This window comes from Protobothrops mucrosquamatus, unplaced genomic scaffold, assembly GCF_001527695.2.
Source record: "Protobothrops mucrosquamatus isolate PMUCROS unplaced genomic scaffold, P.Mucros_1.0 scaffold1316, whole genome shotgun sequence".
Lineage (NCBI taxonomy): Eukaryota > Metazoa > Chordata > Lepidosauria > Squamata > Viperidae > Protobothrops > Protobothrops mucrosquamatus.
Genome location: NW_015387517.1, coordinates 50,213 through 71,322, shown reverse-complemented (window position 1 = coordinate 71,322; position 21,110 = coordinate 50,213). Strand labels below are relative to the sequence as shown.

The 21,110-nt window shown below is 39.7% G+C and overlaps 1 protein-coding gene across 2 annotated transcripts; it reads left to right on the top strand.

Annotated features, from left to right (window-relative positions):
• Positions 1-2,396: 2,396 nt before the first annotated feature.
• LOC107292288 (amelogenin, Y isoform) lies at positions 2,397-15,557 on the top strand. 2 transcript variants are annotated; one of them, XM_015821367.2, is made up of 7 exons: positions 2,397-2,445; positions 2,949-2,972; positions 3,525-3,595; positions 6,432-6,470; positions 8,850-8,894; positions 10,059-10,466; positions 15,298-15,557. In XM_015821367.2, the coding sequence occupies exons 3-7, from the start codon at positions 3,533-3,535 to the stop codon at positions 15,301-15,303; spliced, it is 561 nt and encodes a 186-aa protein (XP_015676853.1). In that variant the 5' UTR covers positions 2,397-2,445; positions 2,949-2,972; positions 3,525-3,532; the 3' UTR covers positions 15,304-15,557. The 2 variants fall into 2 exon arrangements, with proteins under 2 accessions (XP_015676853.1, XP_015676854.1); XM_015821368.2 differs by lacking the exon at positions 2,949-2,972 and having other exon boundaries at positions 2,403-2,445.
• The last annotated feature ends 5,553 nt before the right edge of the window (positions 15,558-21,110 follow it).

The following is a 21,110-nucleotide window of genomic DNA, read 5'->3' as shown; positions in this document are numbered from 1 at the left end:
GTCAAACTCCTCCCATATAACCGTCTCAAGACTTACTCCTGACTCCTCCCCCGGGGCCACCCAGTCAGAGTCAAGACCTTCTCGAATCCGAGCGACTTTGTCATACAGATATTGAGCAAAATCCTCGGCCCTCCCCTCCAGGGAATCCTCTCCCCCCCTCAGCTGAAGGAGAGAGCGGGTCACCCTGAAGAGGGTGGCCAGGCGATTATCTGATGACGCAATGAGGGTGGAGTAGTAGTTAGACCTCGCCACCCTCATCACCACTAGGTAGGATCTAACCTGTATCCTTGCCTGTGTTCGGTCGAATTCGGTTCGGCTCACCCTCCAACTGCTCTTTGATGAGGGGAGCCAAGGTCTGTGAAATTGATATAGATTAGGGCACAGTACATGCTGCATAACCATAAATAAATGACACATACACCAGATGTTGGTATTAATTTATAACACAGAACCCCATTTTATATATTATTAGGTTCCTCATCAAGGTGATACTTTCAGTGGAAAAAATAAGCAAAACTGCAAAAAAAAAAAAAATCAAATGTGAAAATTAATACCTCTAAATAAATCCAAAGAAACTTTAAATCCCATTTGAGTCTAACCAACTAAAAATGTATGCAATCTGATTTCCGAGTTACCTATAATATTATTTTTATCCCAAATAATTGTAAAGTTTAAAAATTTTGCTCAATTTTTAAGATTTTTTTGCTTATAACTCCCACCCTCAAATGGAAGCCTTATTTATTCATACAAAAAGAACTACAAGTATGGTTGGACAGAAAATCTAAATTTCACTGAATATACTTTATTTATAATACTCTGTATCGACTATTTGTAAATTTTTTATATGCAGAGAGAAACACATACTTGGTATGTATTATAGATCAGAGACATGGGGCTAATATGTGTTAGAAATTTTTTAAAATGGAGAAACTAAATGATAGTGTCAGGTCCACCATTCGTACTCTAGTGTCCTACCATAATGCTGAGGGAGGTGGGGAGATGGCATGTTTGGGATTTTTCGCTTCTGCTCTTCTCTTGGGAATTAGGGAGGGGGATTGTCTTTTCAGACGGGATGGGCTCCTTCCCATCCAGTTTTCACCAAGTTTCAAGGCCGTCGCACCCTGATTGTGAACTATTATCTGCCTAGCACCTCAGCATTCTCAAAATATCTTCTTGGCATCGCTTTGGCTGCCAATGGACTGGTCAGGGGGTTTGGGATTGAGAAACCAAAAGAATTTATTTTTGTTTTGCACGGGACCTTCAGATTGCGTGTGACTTTACTGCATCCAGTTTTTCTCAGTAAAGGTTCTTTTGATTCAACTCGATGGATTCAAGAGTCTTACTTTCCTGAGACAGATTTTTCCCCATTTTATTACTTATATTAAATTAATATTCCATCTTTTTTGTTATATGTAAGATGGACTTCTCGAGTTAAAACAAAGGTCACGATGATTCCATTGTGCTGATCTGAAACATGTATATGTGTGTATATATGTATTTGTGTATAAACACTGGTGTACTTGAAACTCAACTACTTTGGCCACCTAATGAGAAGGAAGGACTCACTGGAGAAGAGCCTAGTGCTGGGAAAGATTGAGGGCAAGAGAAGAAGGGGACGACAGAGAATGAGGTGGCTGGATGGAGTCACTGAAGCAGTAGGCATGAGCTTAAATGGACTACAGAAGATGGTAGAGGACAGGAAGGCCTGGAGGAACGTTGTCCATGGGGTCGCGATGGGTCGGACACGACTTCACAACTAACAACAACAACATAAACACTAAATGTCTATAATAATAATTGTGTTATGTAAAAACAATGTAGAACAAGAGTTAATTTCAAGGAATATTGTTTAATTTTTTTAAGATAATTTTGCACAAACAGTTACAAAATAATTTTTGATAGAGATAGAATTAGCCTTGACTCAGAAGCTAGCTACGGTCAGGTTGGTTCCAGATAGGAGATCACGTATTTTGGAAAAAGCAAAGAAATACTTCTGTGCTATTGCCATGAAAATGACATGGATATGTCCATGCAGTCTCCAAGAAATCAAGTTCTACTTAAAGGAAAAATTATTTTATAAGTAGTAAAAATAAAGTAATAATATACTTAATTTTAAATTTTATATTAAAATAAGACAATTTGGAAAAACTATTAATGAAAGCAAGGATTAAATCCACCACCATCTCAGCTAGCTCAGGCAATTTGAAGAAACAAAATAATATGTCTTAATTTGTGCATGCAATAATGAAAGACTGCATATTTTAACCATAATACTCACTTCCATGTGTGTTTTGATGTCTCAAAATATATGATACAACAGATATTTAAATGTGAAGGCTGATTGGTTGTTCCCTATGAAAAAACTGTTTAAATATGAGCCAAATAAAGAAAAAATCCTTGAACTACCAAGGCTTCTGAAGCAACCATCCAACAGAATTATCAAAGGTAAGCTTATTCATTTTCTCAATTTATTGTTCATTTTCATTATTTACAGAATAAAACTGTAGTCAAATCAAGATATATATACATAGAGCTGACATATAAGTTTTTCTTCTCAAATGGTAAAAAATTAATCAACTAGTACTTTTATATTTAAATATATTTCTCAATATTGTTTATTTTAAGTTTAAGATAAAGAATCTAATAAAACCTTTCAGCTTCTAAAACAAGATAAGTTTCTGAATTTCAATAATACCTAAATTCACATTGTAGGAGTACTCAAAATTTGCTTTTGAGCTATTGACATTTCTTTATTCATCCTTAACATTTAATTAAGTGCTATTTTGTTTCACATATTTTCCTTATTCCTTTCAATGATTAAGCAGGCTTTAGTTTAAAGTAGCATTATCAACAAGTTATCTAATGTTAAATTTATATACAATGTATTTTGTGAGTTCATGAATTAACAAAAAATTACAGATATTTACATATTATGCTTTAACTTATAGAACCTGTATAAAGATATTCCACAGGCAAGTTCAAAGGCACCCTAATATATTCTCTTATTAGATGTCATGGAAATCTTCATTCTGTTTATTCAACATAAGGACTTTAAAGATGGTAGTGAAAAAATGTTGGATTGGTTTGTATGTGCTAAGCAAATTTTGTCAGAAATGGAAACAGAATTGAATTCAGGAAAAATCTACTGAATTTGCAGGACGTGAAATATATTAGAAATAGTCTCCAGTTATATAAGATGATCTGAGAATGTGTTGATTTTGTCTTAAACTAAGAAAACATACTGTGTTATCATGCCAAGATACAACTGCAGGAAACATCCACTATAATTACCTTTTTTCCATGAACCTAATAAACTAACCACTTGAAGGTTCATTAGTTTCAGTGGAAAGGGGATATTTTTCCTGTGTTATAACTTCAGCCATTGATATTCTACAGAGATACAATATTCTTCTTTACCCTTAATAATTAATAATTAGTTTTAACAATACATTGAGGAAACATAAAAATATATATTTAAGGCTTCATGGTATCATGAGACAAAATTATTTCTTTTTATGCTGTAGGATTTTTTATGAGAAAGATGGAGAGCTGGACTTTGGTTATGTGCCTCTTAAGTTCTGCATTTGCAATCCCAGTAAGTTTTATTAATCTCAAAGTATTGAATTAAGGGGGAATATTAGCACTGATATCAACCTACAGTAATATCTGTATATTTCTTCCTTTATATACTTATATTTTGAGATTGTATATTTCTTGCTTTATATCCATATATTTTGGGATTCACACCTAGCTTCTATACTGACTGTGGTTTCAGACAAGTTTCCATTTTAACTTTCAGAAATAGGAAATTATTTCTTTACAATCACTGAGTTGGAAGAGGCTGACCTGCTCTTCAGTGTAGAAGCCAATGAAAACACACCTTAGCAGACAGCTGTTCAGTCTCCATCTGAACATCACCAGTGAATGTGAGCCCATGACCTCTGAGAAATTGATTCCATTGTAAAACTGCTTCTACTATTAGGATTTTTTTTCTAACATTCAATTAGAATTTGTCTTCCGGTAACTTAACCCTATTATTCTATGTCTTGCATATTGGAATGGCAAAGAACAGGTCTTAATTGTTTTTCAGCATGCCATCCTTTCAAATATTTGAAAAGCATTATAAGCCCTACCAGTTTTCTCTTTTCATGAAATTCTAGTTTGTTTTTTAATCCCCTCTTGCTCTTCTTCTTGCTGCTTTTCTTTAAGCCTTTTTTTTGGTCTGAATCTTTTTAATGTGCAACACTTAGAACTAGACCCAATATGGGAGATAAGATCTAACTGAAACTAAATGTGGGTAAAAATCACATTTGCTATTTTTCTTGCTTATCACACTATTTAATTTGTAATCAACTATTATTGCAACATAATTTTCATGAATACAGTTACCAAGACAAGTGATCCCATCCTATTCTGTATATTTTAATTTCTTTTACCTAAATTAGTCTGTGTTAAATTTATTCGTTTTCCATTTGTGTAATTTATTAAGATCATTTTGAAATTTAGTTTTGTCTTCTAAGATAATGATAGTTCGCCCACTTTCATGTGATATTCTTTCATACAAATCATTCATTGTATCATCTTTAAAATCTATCCATTGTGGCACGCAAGTTGATATTTTTCTCCATCCAATGAGGAACCACTGATGGGGACCCTACTATTTTCAAACGAGCTATATGCCTACTTAATTTTTCTTTCCATACTTATCTTGCAATGGTCATAAGTGTGAAACACTGTCATAAGACACTTTTTCCAGTGCTGTTATAACTTCAAACAGTCACTAAACAAACTGTTCTAAAGTCGAGGATTACCTATATGTACATTATACTTTTTCAAATACTTTATGAAATACAGCATGAATGGTATTTCCTCAATTTACTAAAATACTTGGTTGGTATTCCCTCAATCTACTAAAAATGTTAGTCAAAAAGCAAGGTAAGGTTGGACTGAAAAACCTTCTCTCGATAAATCCTTGCATTCTAGAAACGTATTGTTTTCAACCATTCTTTTTGATATCTATACCGAACCAAAATGGAAACTCCTTTTTCCAGTTTTTAATGCTATGAATATTTATCCCCTGCAATCACCTAACACTGCATCTATTCTGTAGGATTTGTTAAAGATAAATACCTAAAGGCTCAGCTATATCAACAGCAAGTTATTTCATTACCCTGGAAGGTAATTCATCTGGTCTTAGAGCAGGGGTGTCAAATTCGCAATGTCATGTGACATGTCACAACATATCGCAACTTTTTTCCATTGCCGGCAATGGGATGGGCGCGATTTCGCCATGACGCATCCAGCCTATGGGCCAGCAGTTTGACACCCCTGTCCTAGAGATTTAAACTTGTCCAAAGTAAACAGACATTCTTTGACCATGTTTCTATCAATTTCAGGCTTTAATTTTGCTGCTTCATCTTGTTCTTCACAGTTGCCTGGTGGAAAATATACCCTCCATCCTTGTAAGTGCCTAAAACCAAAAGTGATTCTTTTACAAGCAAGTTTCTCAAAGAGCTCTCTTTATCAGGATTTAGTGAGATGATTTTTTCCCATTTGGGACCAATACATCCTTGTGTACATAAGAGTGGAACCTTTCTGATCTTCTTTCTAATAGCTTTCCCTGTGATCTGGCTAGGAGACAGGATTCTTCCTTTATAAAGAAGATTTAATCCAGCTATTTACATAACAATATCTTGAATCTTGGAACCAGCTATTACAGTCTTGTTACAAAAAAAGTAAGTCAAAATATGAGTTGAATATCTCTGCCTTTCTCCATTAGCTTTCAGCATTTTGCTTCTTAACTCAAAAGCAGGCATTAGTTTGAACAGATCTGAGAAAAAAATCTTTTAAAAAATGTTTTTGGCACCCTTTATTAACATTTGGGTGTCAGTTTTCCTATGGTACTACTAAAGTTCCAGTTATATGTATGGTAACCTCCTTCTCTTCTAAAATACTATACTGTATATCTTTTTCTTTTCATATATTCTTAACATTTTATTCTACTTCTTTCTGCCATCTTATGCTGTTCATGTTTTAAAAAATTATTATTAATTTTGTTAGAATCCCACACCTCATAGCTTCGTATTGTAACAGATTCTCCTACCTTGAATTCTTTTTTCTTATGAGTTTTCATCTCCAACTCCTAAATTCAGTTTAAATGTATTTTATTCAAGTTTGAAATACTATAATTGAACATTATTTTTCTTTTACAATTTATAATGTCAGATAGTAACTTCATCTTTCTTGGGTGTCTAGTTTAAAGTATCCTACATATATACATTTAAAGCAGTACAGGATTTGGCTAATATTTCATAATAATGCAGCTATCTCAATTTACTCATCCCACTAAAGTTCCAGATATGCTTACTATTGGATATCTTAAAAATTTAAATAGGTTCTTTCCTACAGTGTAAATATGTCATTTTTTTCAGCTACCACAACATCCTGGTTATATCAATTTCAGTTATGAGGTAAAAAAATTTAAATTTTGTGTTTTGTTTGTATTCATACATGTACAGTAAAGGATTAGAAAGCACAGGATTTACTCAAACTAAATCTAATGTTTCTCTTCAACTGACTTGGTAGCTTTCAGCAAGGAAGAATACAGTGAATTTATACAATCTTACCTTCAGATGAAATGATCAAGTACAAGATATATTGAATTTTTTACTATTTATGCTGGGAAACAAGGACAGTTTCATGAAGGGTGTGCTAAACACTCTGTGTTTAAAGTATCCTAAAAATTAAAACAGTCTTTCAGAGCATTCCGTGCACCTGAAACAAAACACAGTACATTTCGTAGTTTTGTCTAGTTTCAAATAAAACATTGGAGCACTGAAATCCAAAATGTTAATTTACGTATGTCTTGTGACTGACATACTGTATTAATCTGCTTTTTTAAAAAGCGTTTGAAGCCATAGGGATTTGTAGATGGCACATTTGGAGATGCTGTTTCCACTCACTGAAGTTAGCTGAAGAGATTAGGAAAGTAGATTTTCAGAGATAGAGGCCAAGTTTTTTTATAGGTCAGGCGACAGGTAGCATGTAATTATTTTCCTTCTTTTTGGGAGGAGGGGCGAAAGTTAGTATATAAAAAAAAGATTCGTTTGAATTTGCCATTGTTCCCATGGCTGAATACCCCAAAATATTCCCAATTAGTTCCAGTGGAATATGGAATTGAAGCAGTGGTGGGATTCAAATACCTGAACAACCGGTTCTCTGCATGGCCACTTCTTCCAGAAGTTGGTTCTGAGCCGGGGAGGCCTCCAAGCCCAGAATGGCCCACTAGAAGTGGCGTCCATGCACTTCCGGTGGGCCATTCTAGGCCTGGGACGCCTCCCGGCCTCAGAACCAACTTCTGGAAGTGGCGTCCACACAATTCTGGTGGACCGTTCTGGGCCTAGGAGGCCTCCCTGGCTCAGAACGGACTTCCGGAAGTGGCATCCATGCACTTCCAGTGGGCCATTCTAGGCCTGAGAGGCCTCCCCGGCTCAGAACCGACATCCGGAAGTGGTTGCCATGCACTTCCGTTGGGTCTTTCTGGGCCTGGGACGCCTCCCCAGCTCAGAACAGACTTCGGGAAGTGGCATCCACACACTTCTGGTGGTCCGTTCTGGGGCTTGAGAAAAAGGGCTAGGGTATCAGCCGGTTCACCAAAATCAACAAAAAATTAGCTACAGGTTCTACTGAACCAATGCAAACCGGCTGAATTCCACCACTGAATTGAAGTCATTTTGAGTTTGATTCACTCAGCATCCCACTCCAAACATTCTGAAAAACATTCCAACTTGTTTTATTTTGAATTTAATTTGCATACACCTATCAGCTGAGCAAGATCAAAGGAAGATTTACAGATATCAATACTTCAGTAAGGTGACTGTTATGTTAATATTAGAGGTAAATAAACTTGGAAACTAAGATTTCCAATCTTCATTTTTCAGTGACTTCATTAAGGTGGGGGGTCTAATAACATTTTGAATAGTCCTCCAACCCCCTAAGATTTTAGCCACCTGGAATAAATGCTGTTTATGAATAAGCTACCAATGCATTCCCCTCGAATCTCTAAGCTGTTTATATCTAACATTCCTTCCATTACTAGCATTTCCACAATGTCTCACTTTATCCATAGGCTATTATAACTGGAAATACAATGCAACGAAAAAAGACTTTGTTCAAGCAATGCAACGGTGGCTTTTTAGTCATTTTTATACAAGAAGAAAATAATTAACCAATGCTTAGGCATGTACAACATAGGCTTTTAATTAAAAGCAGTCCACTATCTATTTGAAAAGGAAAAATAATGAAACATAATTTATTAGTAGATATAAAATACTAGCAACATGCTGTATGCTCTAATTCTGTAGCATGTAATATTAATTATTAAAGACATCGAAAGGTAGCATGAAATATTTGTAAAGAATACTTGGAATGCATTAAGAATGCATCTTAATAAAAACTTGTTACCCTAAAAACAATTGCACATTTTATACAGTCTGGGTTCACAGACCACATTAAGCCAAAGTCATAAAATACCACTGTAAATTATTTATAAATTATAAATTATATTTATATCTAGTCTTACTTCCAGATGGTGCACATAGCATTCCTTTTTGTAATATTTTCCTATAGTAACAACTCTGTGAGTTAACTCAGAATGAGAAGAAGTAGTGGTCAGCCAGTGAGTTTCCATAGCAAAAGAATGCCTTAAACCTAGATTCTCCATCTTTATCCAAAACTTTAGCTACTAAATGACACTGGTTGAGTGTGATGTATGAAAGACAGACCCAAAGTAAACTATCTATATTGCTTGTCAGATTTCATAAATTGTGCTTGTTTTTGTATCTTCTAAGGTGATGACACCTTTGAAATGGTATCAGGGCATAATTGGACATCAGGTATGTCAGATATCTTGCCTCTTATGAGAAATTGTTGATAAATTCATAACAGTGACAACAATGGAGACAGAAATGGGATATACAGTTTATCTCAGATATGCATAATTCCACATTGTTCTGTTTGTTTAATATGTCCTAAAATTCAGGTGATTCCGGAGACCATGAATTCCAAATATTTATATATTTTTGATTCATTGCATGTAAAAATGATTTCTTATAATCTTTATCATAAAGGTCTAAAACAATTTCTTTAAAATGTTCAAACAAAATTCTTTTGATATGCTGGAAATGTAACTGTAAAATAGTGCCAACTGTTTCCCTGCAGATTAGGTAAGTACTGACAAAATTGATATGTTGTTGTTCTAAGGCCAACTTGACCTTTTTCCCCTGATAAAAATAAGAAATGGCCTTCAACACAGTAAAAAATGAATGGCCCAACTGATTCTACTCAGTTTAGTTTTGGGCACTCAAGTTTTCTTATGCATAATCAGAGCTCCAGTCAAAATGGTACAGTATTTCAATCTGTGGAGTTAATTTTCACATGTTCCTTGTCCACATATGTGTATTCCTGATGCAATCAACCTAATGCTCATAGTCCAGAAACAGAAAATATAGGTAGTCCTCAACTTACAACCACAACTAAGCCCAAAATTTATGTTGTTAAGTGAGTTTTGCTCACTTTGCTTATCAGATGGTCACAAAAGGGGATCACATGACCCTGGGACACTGTCCACCGTCATAAATATGAGTCAGTTGTCAAGCATCTGAATGTAAATCACATGACCATGGGGACACTACAACAGTCATAAGTGTGAAAAATGGTCATAAGACACTTTTTTCATGCTGCTGTAACTTTGAACTAAATGAACTGTTGTAAGTCAAGGACTACCTGTAGTCAAGCAATATACAGCAGTTGCGCTGTAGGAGAAATTAGTAGGTATAGTTAAGTTACATGTGATCAACTCATATTGAATAATAATACCTGTTACAGCCACTATCCTTCAAATAGCAGAATAAATTGTTAACTTTCTTGATACTGCAGGAATACAATTTATAGAAATATTTGTATAATAATATTATTTTGTGAAAAATACCAAGCTTTCTGATTTGTAGTAATTGATATTCTATGCGCATGAGTAACCTTAAATTTTTCTCTCATTTCAGTATCCACGTTATGGCTATGAGCCCATGGGAGGATGGATGCACCATAATGCAGGACCAATGATGCACCCAACTCACTTTCATGGGGTCCATGCAATACACCCAGCTCTCCATCAAATGCAACCACTACAGCCCCCTCAGAACCCACATTTGCAGCAACCAGGTCTTAACCCATTTGTTCCACTAAATGGGCATAATACATTAATTCCACACTATCAGTCTGTACAGTATCCACTTCAACCACAAACAGGCGAGCATCCAATGAAACCCCAGCCACCAGTAAATCCAAATCAATCAATGAACCCTCAGCAATCAGGGAATGCCAATCAGCCCATATACCCACTACCTCCCCTTATCCCAGATACACCTCTTGAATCATGGCCAGCTGATAAGACCAAGCAAGAAGAAGTGGTAAGTAATCTTTACTGTAGTAATGCAATTTCCAGAAGAGTAGCTATGTGAGTCTGTTTCTCCCTATTAAAGAATAACATTTTAAGGTCCATAGCAGTATCAAGATGTTTTTATTATACATCTGAAAATAAATTATATGTTAAATTGTATGTGTGTGTGCACACATACAATATATAACACACAAAAATATAACACACGTTATATTTTTTGTTTCCTAATCAACATGCAAAAAATATATATAGTGATTTTATGAGAACAGGTAGTCCTTGAATTACAACCATAATTGAGCCCAGAATTACAGTTGTAAATTGTGGCAGTCGTTAAGTGGACTGTGACCACATTCAGTTTTACAATTATTTAATGGTGGTCAGTAAGCAAACACTTACTGTGTTGTTTGTTAAATGAACTCAATTTCTTCAATGGGTGTTTTTTGCTGGAAACTGGAAGTAAATGCCACTAATCAGCAAAAAAACTGAAAATTATGGTCACACGACTGCAGCACTCTGCAAAAAGCTGTAAATGTGAGCTGCTTGCCAAGTGTCCAAGCCACAATCACATGAGTGCTCAAGGTAGTGCTGGTGTTGCAGACGACAGAGCTCTGGAACCAGGTCATAAGTAGCTTCTTACTACTTACTATGGTCTGTGGCTAGCTTCTTAGACTCTTGCTTCCTTCCCACACTTCCTACCCCTCCCCCCTGTTTCTATGGCAAATTGAGTAGTGATAGATGTTAGCAGGCATATTAGTAATTCAACCTTGAGATGCTGGCCCCCTGAAAGAAGTGTAGACATAGGAAAACAGTAAGCACAATTAACCAAACATTCAAACATCATTCCCTTGGACGCTGAGGGTATTTATCATGAAACATTCTTATTAATCTGTCAGCCCTAACATTATGTACTCTTACCCATTCAGCATCAGCTAAGGGGTAACCTCTCCACTGGACTAAGTACTGTAACTTCCCCCTAAAAATCCTTGAATCTAGTATTTTCTTAATCTCATAATGCTTCTCACTGTCCACTAATATAGGAAAAAGAGGTTCCTCTCCACCTGGTCTTAAGCTAGATCAGTGTTTCTCAACCTTGACAATTTTAAAGCATGTGGACTTCAACTCCCAGAATTCCACAGCCAGCATTGAGAAACACTGAGCTAGATCTTTTAAACTGTTTCAACAAACTGCAATGGAACACTGGGTGGCCTTGCTTCAATTTTTTTGGCAACCGTAGTTCAACAGTTACAGGATTAATGACTTTCACAACTGAGAAAAGTCCTATGTACTTAGAATTCAGTTTTCTACAAGGCTGCCTCAGCTTGAGATACTTAGTAGACAGGTACACCTGATCCCAATGCTATAAATCTCTTGAGGCGCCCTCTTCCAGTCAACTTGCCTCTTATATGATTCCATAGCTTTATCCATTGCCTTCTGCACCTCCCTCCATGTAGTTTTCAGGTCATCCATCCAATCAGCTAAGGACAATGAGGAGGGAGTTCTGGCATCGGCACAAAATCCGCTCCTGTAGCTATTTTGAATGGGGTGAACCCAGTGCTACTATGTAAAGAATTATTGTATGCTACTTCAGCAAAAGGCAGAAGTTCCATCCAATTGGTCTGTTGGTAGTTCACATAACAATGCAAGTATTACTCTACCACTTAGTTAGCTCTCTTGGCCAATCCACTAGTACTCGGATGGAACCCAGAACGGCCCTGTGAGGAACCTATTAGTTTGATCAACTCTCACCAAAACTTTGCAGTAAGGTAAACTGCATCCCCTGGTCAGAAATGATATGCCTTGGAACTCCATGCAGTCTATATATATGCTATACAAACAACTTGGCTAAAGTTCGGGCTGATGGAAGTTTCCTGCATGCCACAAAGTGTGCTTGCTTCGAAAACAGGTCAATCACACTCCAAATTACTGTATTCCCGGAACTCTCAGGTATTTCCACAATGAAGTCCACGGCTATCTTCTCTCACAGGCTGCTGGGGTTAGCAACTGGCTGCAACAGTCCAGAAGGCTTCCCTGGCAATCTTTCCATGGAAGCGCAGGTCGGACACCCAGCAATGTAGCTCTCTATGTCTTTGTTCATCTTAGGCCACCAAAATTGCCTCCTTGTTAGGTGGAGGGTTTTCAGAAAACTAAAATGGCCCATGGGCTTTGCAAGATCTGAACTTTTAAGTTGAGCGGCACATACAGCTTGGAACCCTTCCAGGCCAGACCCACTCTCATTGTCATCTCCTCTCTGTGTTCCTTAAACTATTCATCCTCCTCCAGGGTTTCCCTCAACTTTTGGGTGATCTCACTATCAGCTGGCTGAGGGAGAGCCGGTAAGCTTTGCCTTGTGGTCCCTTGTATTGCCAGCTGCCCAGAGAGGATGATCGAGTTAACTATTTCTTCCCTGCAACTCTTGTATTAAGGCAGGCAAGATAGCACATCTGCCAGAAAGTTCCCCCCCCCGGCAGGTGCCGAAGGGTGAAGTTAAATTGATTGATATATTAAGCCCATCGGATCTGCTTGGGGGATAGTTTTCTTGAGGTCTTCAGGGCCTCTAGATTCTTGTGGTCCATCCACACCTCAAAAGGGATCTTTCCAGGTAAATCAGATAAACCAGCACTCCAGATAAACCTAAACCAGCAGCCCTTTGTACAGGCGATCATGCAGCACCTCGTTAATTAGTTGCATGAACAAAGCTGCTCCTTGTAGGTCAAAAGGCATAACTCGGAATTGGTAGCACCCCAAGGGGCAATTAAAAGCTGTCTTCTACTCATCCCCCTCTTTGGTCTTCACATAACAGTACGCTTCTCTCAGGTCCAGCTTGATGAACACCTTTCCCTTGGACAGATGCCCCAGCATTCTTTCATGAGGGGGAGGGGATACATATTTTCTATGCAAACCCTGTTAATCCCCATGAAATCCACACACAATCTCAATGATCCATCATTTTTCTCCTTAAAGAGCATAGATGGTGCCAGCTTGGATTTAGCAGGCTGGATGAAACCCCTAGCTAAGTTCTTATCCACAAAGGTTCGGCACTCCTCCATCTCCCTCAGGGTCATGGGGTACATTTTTGGCTTGGGGAGTTTTGCCCCAGCAGCAACTCAATTGCACAGTCTGTGGGGTGGTGAGGACGGAGCGCATCTGATTCCCCCTCACTAAATACTTCCACCAAGTCTCGATACTCTTTTGAGAAGCTTGGCTCTGCTGGACTGCTCTCTGCTAGTGGCTAATTGTCTCCACTTTCACTTTCGCAGCCAATTGCGCTCACCTAGCTTTCGGCAGTTTTTCCATCCCCCGCCTGTTCTCGGCTTTGCTCCTCAGTCACCACTTGTTGCTCCCCCAGTCAATTGACAGGTTCCACTTTTTTTAGCCACAACAACCCCAGTATTATGGTCTCTGCCATCTTTGGTGCTACAATAAAATGGATAGTCTCTTCGTGGCTCCTTGCCCTTAAGCTCACTGGCTCAGGCAGGCAGGCTGCAGACACACACACTCGGGTTACTGCAACCCCCGGGAGATGAGGCTGCTTTCCTCACACTGCCCATCCATTGGATTTTAGAGCCAGTGTAGAGGGATCCTGCCACGGCTCCCTCTTTTTGCACCAGTGGTTGCTCGGCTTTATCCACTCTCACTTTGGACCACGTTACAACTGGCTGTGACCCGGAGTCTGACAGGGCCTCCCGGGAAGGGATTTGCCCAGACTTTGTGGTGGCATCGATCTTCTTCTCAGTCCCCGACATCACTATGCTACAGTCTTCTCGGAAGCCTCTGAGTAGGCTGCATTCACAACAGAGAGAGCTGGTTTAATGTCAGCTGTCTGATTACCACACTCAAAATCAAGAAATCTTCAAGGCTTTGGAATACCATAAAAGATAAAACTTTATTGAATACAAATCTCAGAACTGAAGAAATAAACGCAGCTCTGATTTTCCTGTGTGAAAATCCGCATAGTTAAGAATAGCTTTTCATAACCCCCACCCACCAAGTATTCACATTGCTCAATCATATATCTTTGGTTTGTTATAAGAATGATCCACTTCTAAAAGATTTATGTTTCTGTTTTTAAATGAAAAATTAATAAAAAAAATTTTTTTTTTAAAAAAAAGAATGATCCACTTCTGTCAGACACCTGAGTTAGTGACTTGGCATTCTTATAGGCTCTCACCCTCTGTGGATGGCTTGTTATATTCCCGCTTCCTTCCCACGCTTCCTCCCCCTCCCCTGTTTCTATGGCAAGTTGAGTAGCAATAGATGTTAGCAGGCATCTTAGCAATTCAACCTTGACATTCTGGGGAGATTTGTTATAATTTTGAACGGTCCCTCAGAGACCAGCTATTAAGTGAAGACTACCTGTAGTTAGCACTCTTTTCTGGACTCCATATCATAACTGGTTCAGAAAAAAACCCCACACCTATTACTTATGTAACATTCAACATTTCTTTTTATCAACTCAATTGATTTCCGGACATTGTTTATTATTATTGTTTGAATGATGCCAAATTCAATGAAAAGAAATACTATAAAATAGTACTATCTGTCATTTAGTTCAAATACTTTTTATGAATAAAAAGAGGCTTCACTTCATGTTTCAGAGGAAAATAACTCCCCTTCCATGACACAATTCTATCTTTGAAGTTGTATAAAACTGTTATCTGTTTCCAAGGCTTTGTTACTTTATAAACGGTATGACCAGACATCTTGTAACTCATGCCACTTTGAACCATGGCTTATGATTTTTACTTTAAAAAAGAGAACTAGCAATCCCAATTATCACAGTGAGGTTTCTCATAAATAAGAATCAGGTTTTAATTTTGTCATCTTGGTCTTACTTTTTTCAGGATTAAAGAAGTGAAGATACCAGGATTAAAGAAGTGAAGACATCAGAACAGTGCAAGCAAAGCAATAATTTAGATACTGTTACATGCTCTCAAGAGTCCAAAGTTTTTCTGCAGTCAGTAATAAAAGTATCCATTAATCCAGATTGATAGAGATTATAGGTAGAAGCAGATAAAACAAGAAAACAAAAATTGTTCAAATCAGTAATTGTGGAGGTATGATTTTTGAAGTATAACCAATAAAATAATACAGCATCATTGCACAAGATCGTCTCTTCTGTCAAAGGGGGAAATAGTGCTGTTGTTTATACGACTTATAAAAAAATAATATATATATATATATATATACATGGTCATAAATACGCGTCAGTTGCCAAGCATCTGAATTTTGATCACATGATTATTGTTTCTCAGTTGTAACTGAGTAAAACAGTCATAGGTCACTTTTTTCAGTACCATTCTAACTTTGAATGATCACTAAACGAGCTGTTGTAAGTCAAGGACTAGCTGTACTTTTAAAAATCCTTGTTATGTTTCAAATTCAAAATAAATCTCTGGACCATGCTGCTAACTACCCTTATTTCCTTTTTGCATCTCTTCTTATATACTTAACCTTTGCCAGCATTTCATTTTTCTCCCCCTAAAAAGTTACTTGCAATGATGTACCTTATTCTTATCCTCTCCTTAATTACAGGCAATCAAGAACCTCCAGCTGAAAGTTTATCTATTTTCTTCCTTTCTAAAAAAAAAAGCACACCTTTACAATCTTAGTTTCCTATCTGTTAACTTACATTAGTTTTACTAACCACTTTAAAAACCTGCAATTATGAGAAACTTTAGCCATTAGTCGCAAGTTAAGTAAAAGTATTATTCTAATAGAAATATTGCACATGCAATACTAGTTTCATTAATACACCCTAAATTGATGGATTTAAAAATGAACAGATTTTTAAAACATTTGGTAAGAGCCATATTTTATCTGAGAACCCTGGGTAAAGAGGGGGAGTCATGATTAATTATGAAGCAACAATTGATTGCCGGGGGACTTTGCAAAAATTACCATGTCAGACGGTGGAGCAAGGAAGGGAGAAAACTCCTCGGAAAGGGAGCTGCTGCCCTGGCTGAAACCCTGCCAGATGTCGGGATCTGAGAGGTCAGATTCCTCAGGAGAAGAGGTGGTGGAGACACGGGACCACAAACCTCGGTGGTCAATGGACGTTGGAAAGAAAGGCGAGTGGGAAAAGAAGTCAAGAAAGGTGACCCTGAGACGGGGGCCCAAACAACCAGAATGGAAGCAGGAGATGGAGAAATCCTTGCACGCAAGTGAAGAGGAAGGGAGCTGGGCACCGTACTCGGGCTGGATCCTAGAGAAAGCAATCGACCTAATGAAGCGAACTCTCAGCTCCCTAGGAGAGGAGAATCCTGAGCTCTATGCCCACCCCAGCTCCTGGAGCCGCAAAGGGAGAGACACCGAAGGGGAAGTGGAACCTGCAGCCCTGGGGACATCAGCTGATCCAGTAGTCCCCCACCCCCCGCCGAACAACAGATGGCAATCTGAATGGAAGAGACTACCACCGAGAACGAAGGCACCGATCCATTCAAAGACGTCCGCCGCTGGAGGTGAAATTCAAAGGGGAGCCAACACGCTTGGGGTTTTTCCTAACCCAAGTCCTCAGCTACATGGGGGAATACGGGCAGGACATCCCCAGCAACAAAGCCCGTATCCGGATTGTGCAATCCGCCCTGGACGGGCCGGCCGCAGATTGGGTGGTGAACGTGCACGACTCCAATGCCCCAGAGCTCAACGACTTCAACCGTTTTATGTCCTCTCTGAGAAGATGATTTGAGGACCCCCTGGCTGATCGCAAAGCCCGCGAAAGGATAAAAACAATGAGGCAAGGCAAACACCCGGTAGCCGAATATACGCAAGAATTCCGGGCCATTGCCAGCAAACTGAACTGGCCAGAAGACATCCTCCTTAGCCATTTCAAAGACGGACTAAATTATGACCTATATGACGCTTGCCTGCCCCGAGGGGACCCACACCAACTTGAGGAATGGTATGTCTTGGCAGAGGAAGCCGAGATCGACATATTGAAGAGGCACCGCCAAGGAAAACAATGGAGCCGCTCACCGCCTGAGTTGACACGCGAACCAGTGAAACCATTGGCCACAGCCAAGAAGCAAATGGGGTGTTTCAAGTGCGGGAAAGAAGGGCACCGCGCTGTAGAATGCCGCTCAAAAGCCACCCAACACAACCCAGACAGATCACCGGCCAGTAATTCCAGAAAGTCTCCAGCTAAGCCAAAAGAACCTGCCATGAGAATGATGGAAGCTGTGGAATCCCCCACCTCTGCTCAGCAGGGGGAAAGAACCCCAGCCTACACCGCAGGGCCGGTGGATGCCTCAGACGACAGCTCAGAGGGCGAACCCCTGGTAAGTGGACGCATCGCACCCATCCTCAAGACAGTGACTATATTCATTCACCCCATGGCCGAAGCCGTGAGGGTGAGAGCATTAATAGACTCTGGCTGCACCTGCTGCCTCATTAGCCCGACGCTAATGGGGAATCTGGGCATTCCGTCGAGGAGACTGGAACAACCAATCTCATTTGGCCAGTTAGATGGGTCCATAGCAGGGGGGTTGCCAGCTACCCATGCCACTTTACCAATACACCTCTCCCTGGGCAAACATGAGGAGGACATAACGTTTGTGGTGACCCCAGGCATGGAATGCTCAATGATCCTAGGGATGGAATGGTTACAAAAATGGAACCCCTGGGTGGATTGGAGGATGGATGAAATCAAATTCCAAAAGGGGGACCCTATGGACTTAAAATCCCAAGGGGGGCTACCAGAATCAAGAACAGAAAAAGCATCCATGGGAGAGGAGAAGGGACTGCCAGAAATACCAGAGGAATACCGAGACCTTGCTGAAGTTTTCAGTGAGGAGAAGGCGGAAGAGCTCCCCCCCCCACCGACCCACGGACTGTGCCATTGAATTCAAGCCTGGGGCAAAACTCCCGAAGCCCAGATTATACTCCATGAGCCCAAAGGAGAAGGGGGAAATGGAAAGATTCATAAAGAAAAACCTAGAAAGGGGGTTCATTGAGCCAGCCAAGCCTAAAGTGGCTGCCCCGGTCCTCTTTAGAGAGAAGAAGGATGGCTCTTTACGCTTATGCGTGGATTATAGGGCCCTGAATACAATCAGTGAAAGCAACCTATACCCTCTACCCCTCATGAAAGACATGTTGTCACACCTCTCGAAAGGGAAATTCTTTTCTAAACTAGACCTAAGGGAAGCTTACTATCGTGTGAGAATTAAGGAAGGGGATGAATGGAAGACCGCATTTAACTGCCCCATGGGGTGCTACCAATTCAAAGTCTTGCCATTTGGATTACAAGGGCCCCCCACAGTATTTATGCAATTAATCAATGATGTTCTAAAGGGAGCACCTATTTAAGGGGGTCCTTGTTTACTTAGACGACATTCTTATCTTTACCGAATCAAAAGATGAACATGTCAACCTAGTCAGAGCGGTTTTAAAGAAACTGCGAGCCGCCCACCTATATGCCAAACTCTCGAAATGCGAATTCCACCAGGAAAAGATAGACTACCTAGGTTATCGCATATCCCCACAAGGCATTGAAATGGACCCAGAGAAGGTCAGTGCAGTGTTAGATTGGGCACCACCCCGCACAAGAAAGCAACTACAAAGTTTCCTAGGGTTTGCAAACTTTTACCGTCAATTCATCCCCTCATTTGGTCAGATAGCCCTGCCCCTCACTAACTTACTAAAAACAAAGGGAGCATCCTTAGTAAAACCTAACCAGTCACTAACATGGACAATGGAATGCCAAGCAGTGTTTGAGAGATTAAAGAGACTTTTTTCTGCCGAACCTGTACTGAGGCTCCCAGACATGGATAAGCCCTTCGTAATACAGGCGGATGCAAGTGATGTGGCAGTGGGGGCCGTACTATTACAAGAAAACGATGAAGGGGTATTGCAACCCTGTGCGTATACATCCAAGAAACTCACGGAAACAGAACAGCGCTGGCCCGTATGGGAGAAAGAGGCATACGGGATACGTTGGTCATTACTCACGTGGCACCAGTTCCCAGAAGGCAACAAAATTCCCTTCCAGGTGTGGACTGATCACAAGAATTTGGAAGCCCTGAAAACACCCAGGAAGCTCAACCCCAAGCAAGCCCGCTGGTCCCAGCATTTCCACCAGTTCCAATTTAAGCTCAAACATTTGCCGGGGAGAAAGAACTTCCTGGCAGATGCACTATATCGCATGCCCCAATATAACAGCACGTGAACCACAGACTGTAAACCGATGATGGCAGAATCACAACTGGCAGCACCAGTAACCACCAGAGCCCAAACTAAATTAAAACCACAACTGAGCAGCCAAACTGGAATTGAATTCCAGAAAAGTTTGGAAACAGATGAATGGTTTCAGAAAAACAAAAATGTGTGCACAATGAGAGACGGGTTGCCTTGGGTAGGGGAAAAGTTATATATACCAACAACCCAAAGAGTCACATTCATGCAGCTTTGCCATGACACAAAATCAGCAGGGCATTTTGGATTTGTAAAAACATTACACTTAATTAAACGGCAATTTTGGTGGCCATCCATAAAAAAGGACATAGAAAGCTACGAGGCCAGCTGCCCAAAGTGTGCAACTGCAAAGAGGTTGCAAGGGAAATCGCCAGGACTATTACAAACAGTGGCAAACCCCTCAGCCCCCTGGAGGGAAATAGCCATGGATTTTATAGTGGAATTGCCAGAAAGCAATGGGAATACTGTTGTCGGGACGGTCACGGACTTGTTTTCCAAACAGGTACACTTTATCCCTTGCCAAAAGATTCCCACCGCAAAAGCTTTAGCGAAACTTTTCGTCCAGCACATTTACAGATTGCATGGGGCACCCCAACGCATCATCTCTGATAGGGGAGTGCAATTTACGTCTGCATTTTGGAAGGAATTTTTATCCCTCTTAGGGACCACTCAGGGACTGACATCTAGCCATCACCCACAAGGGAATGGGGGGGCTGAAAAAATGAACTCAGTACTTGAGCAATATTTAAGATGTTTTTTGAATTTCTAGCAGACTGATTGGGCGGACCTACTCCCTTTCGCAGAAGTTGCCTACAATAATGCAGTCCACTCCAGCACAGGTTACACTCCTTTTCAAATAGCCAATGGTCAAAGTTTCAACCCCATGCCAGAATTAACCCCAAACGAACCAACGATCCCATCACTGAAAGAATGAATGGAAAATCTACAAAACACCTGGCCAATAGTTAGAAAAGCACTAGACGAAGCTAGGCAGGCATACAAAGCACAAGCTGATAAAAAAAGGGTTGAGCCTACACCATTCATTATAGGAGAAATGGTGTACTTATCTACAAAATACCTCAAGTCCCTACAGCCCTGTAAAAAACTTGGACCAAAATATATAGGGCCTTTTCCAATTAAAAGAATCATAAACCCAGTAACAGTAGAATTAGAATTACCCAAAAATCTCAGGCAAATACACCCAATTTTTCATTGCAGCTTGCTGAAAAGAGAGCGTCAGTCATCTCTACGGCCAAAAATCCCCCCACCACCACCTCCAATCATGGTGGAAGGCGAACAACACTTCGAAATAAAAGAAATCCTTGACTCTAGGAGATATCATGGAACGACTCAGTACCTAGTTGCCTGGAAACACCTCCCTGCCTCACAAAACGAGTGGGTCCATAAACGTCATGTCAGAGCCCAGAAGCTATTAAAAAAGTTTTACACAGAGTATCCTAACAAACCT

Bases quoted from the DNA above. Each gene is read 5' to 3' on its own strand.
- LOC107292288 (XM_015821367.2), top strand. From the start codon at position 3,533: ATGAGAAAGATGGAGAGCTGGACTTTGGTTATGTGCCTCTTAAGTTCT. The intron at 6,471-8,849 runs GTAAAAAAATTT...GTATCTTCTAAG, and splicing joins ATATCAATTTCAGTTATGAG to GTGATGACACCTTTGAAATG. The intron at 8,895-10,058 runs GTATGTCAGATA...CTCTCATTTCAG, and splicing joins AGGGCATAATTGGACATCAG to TATCCACGTTATGGCTATGA.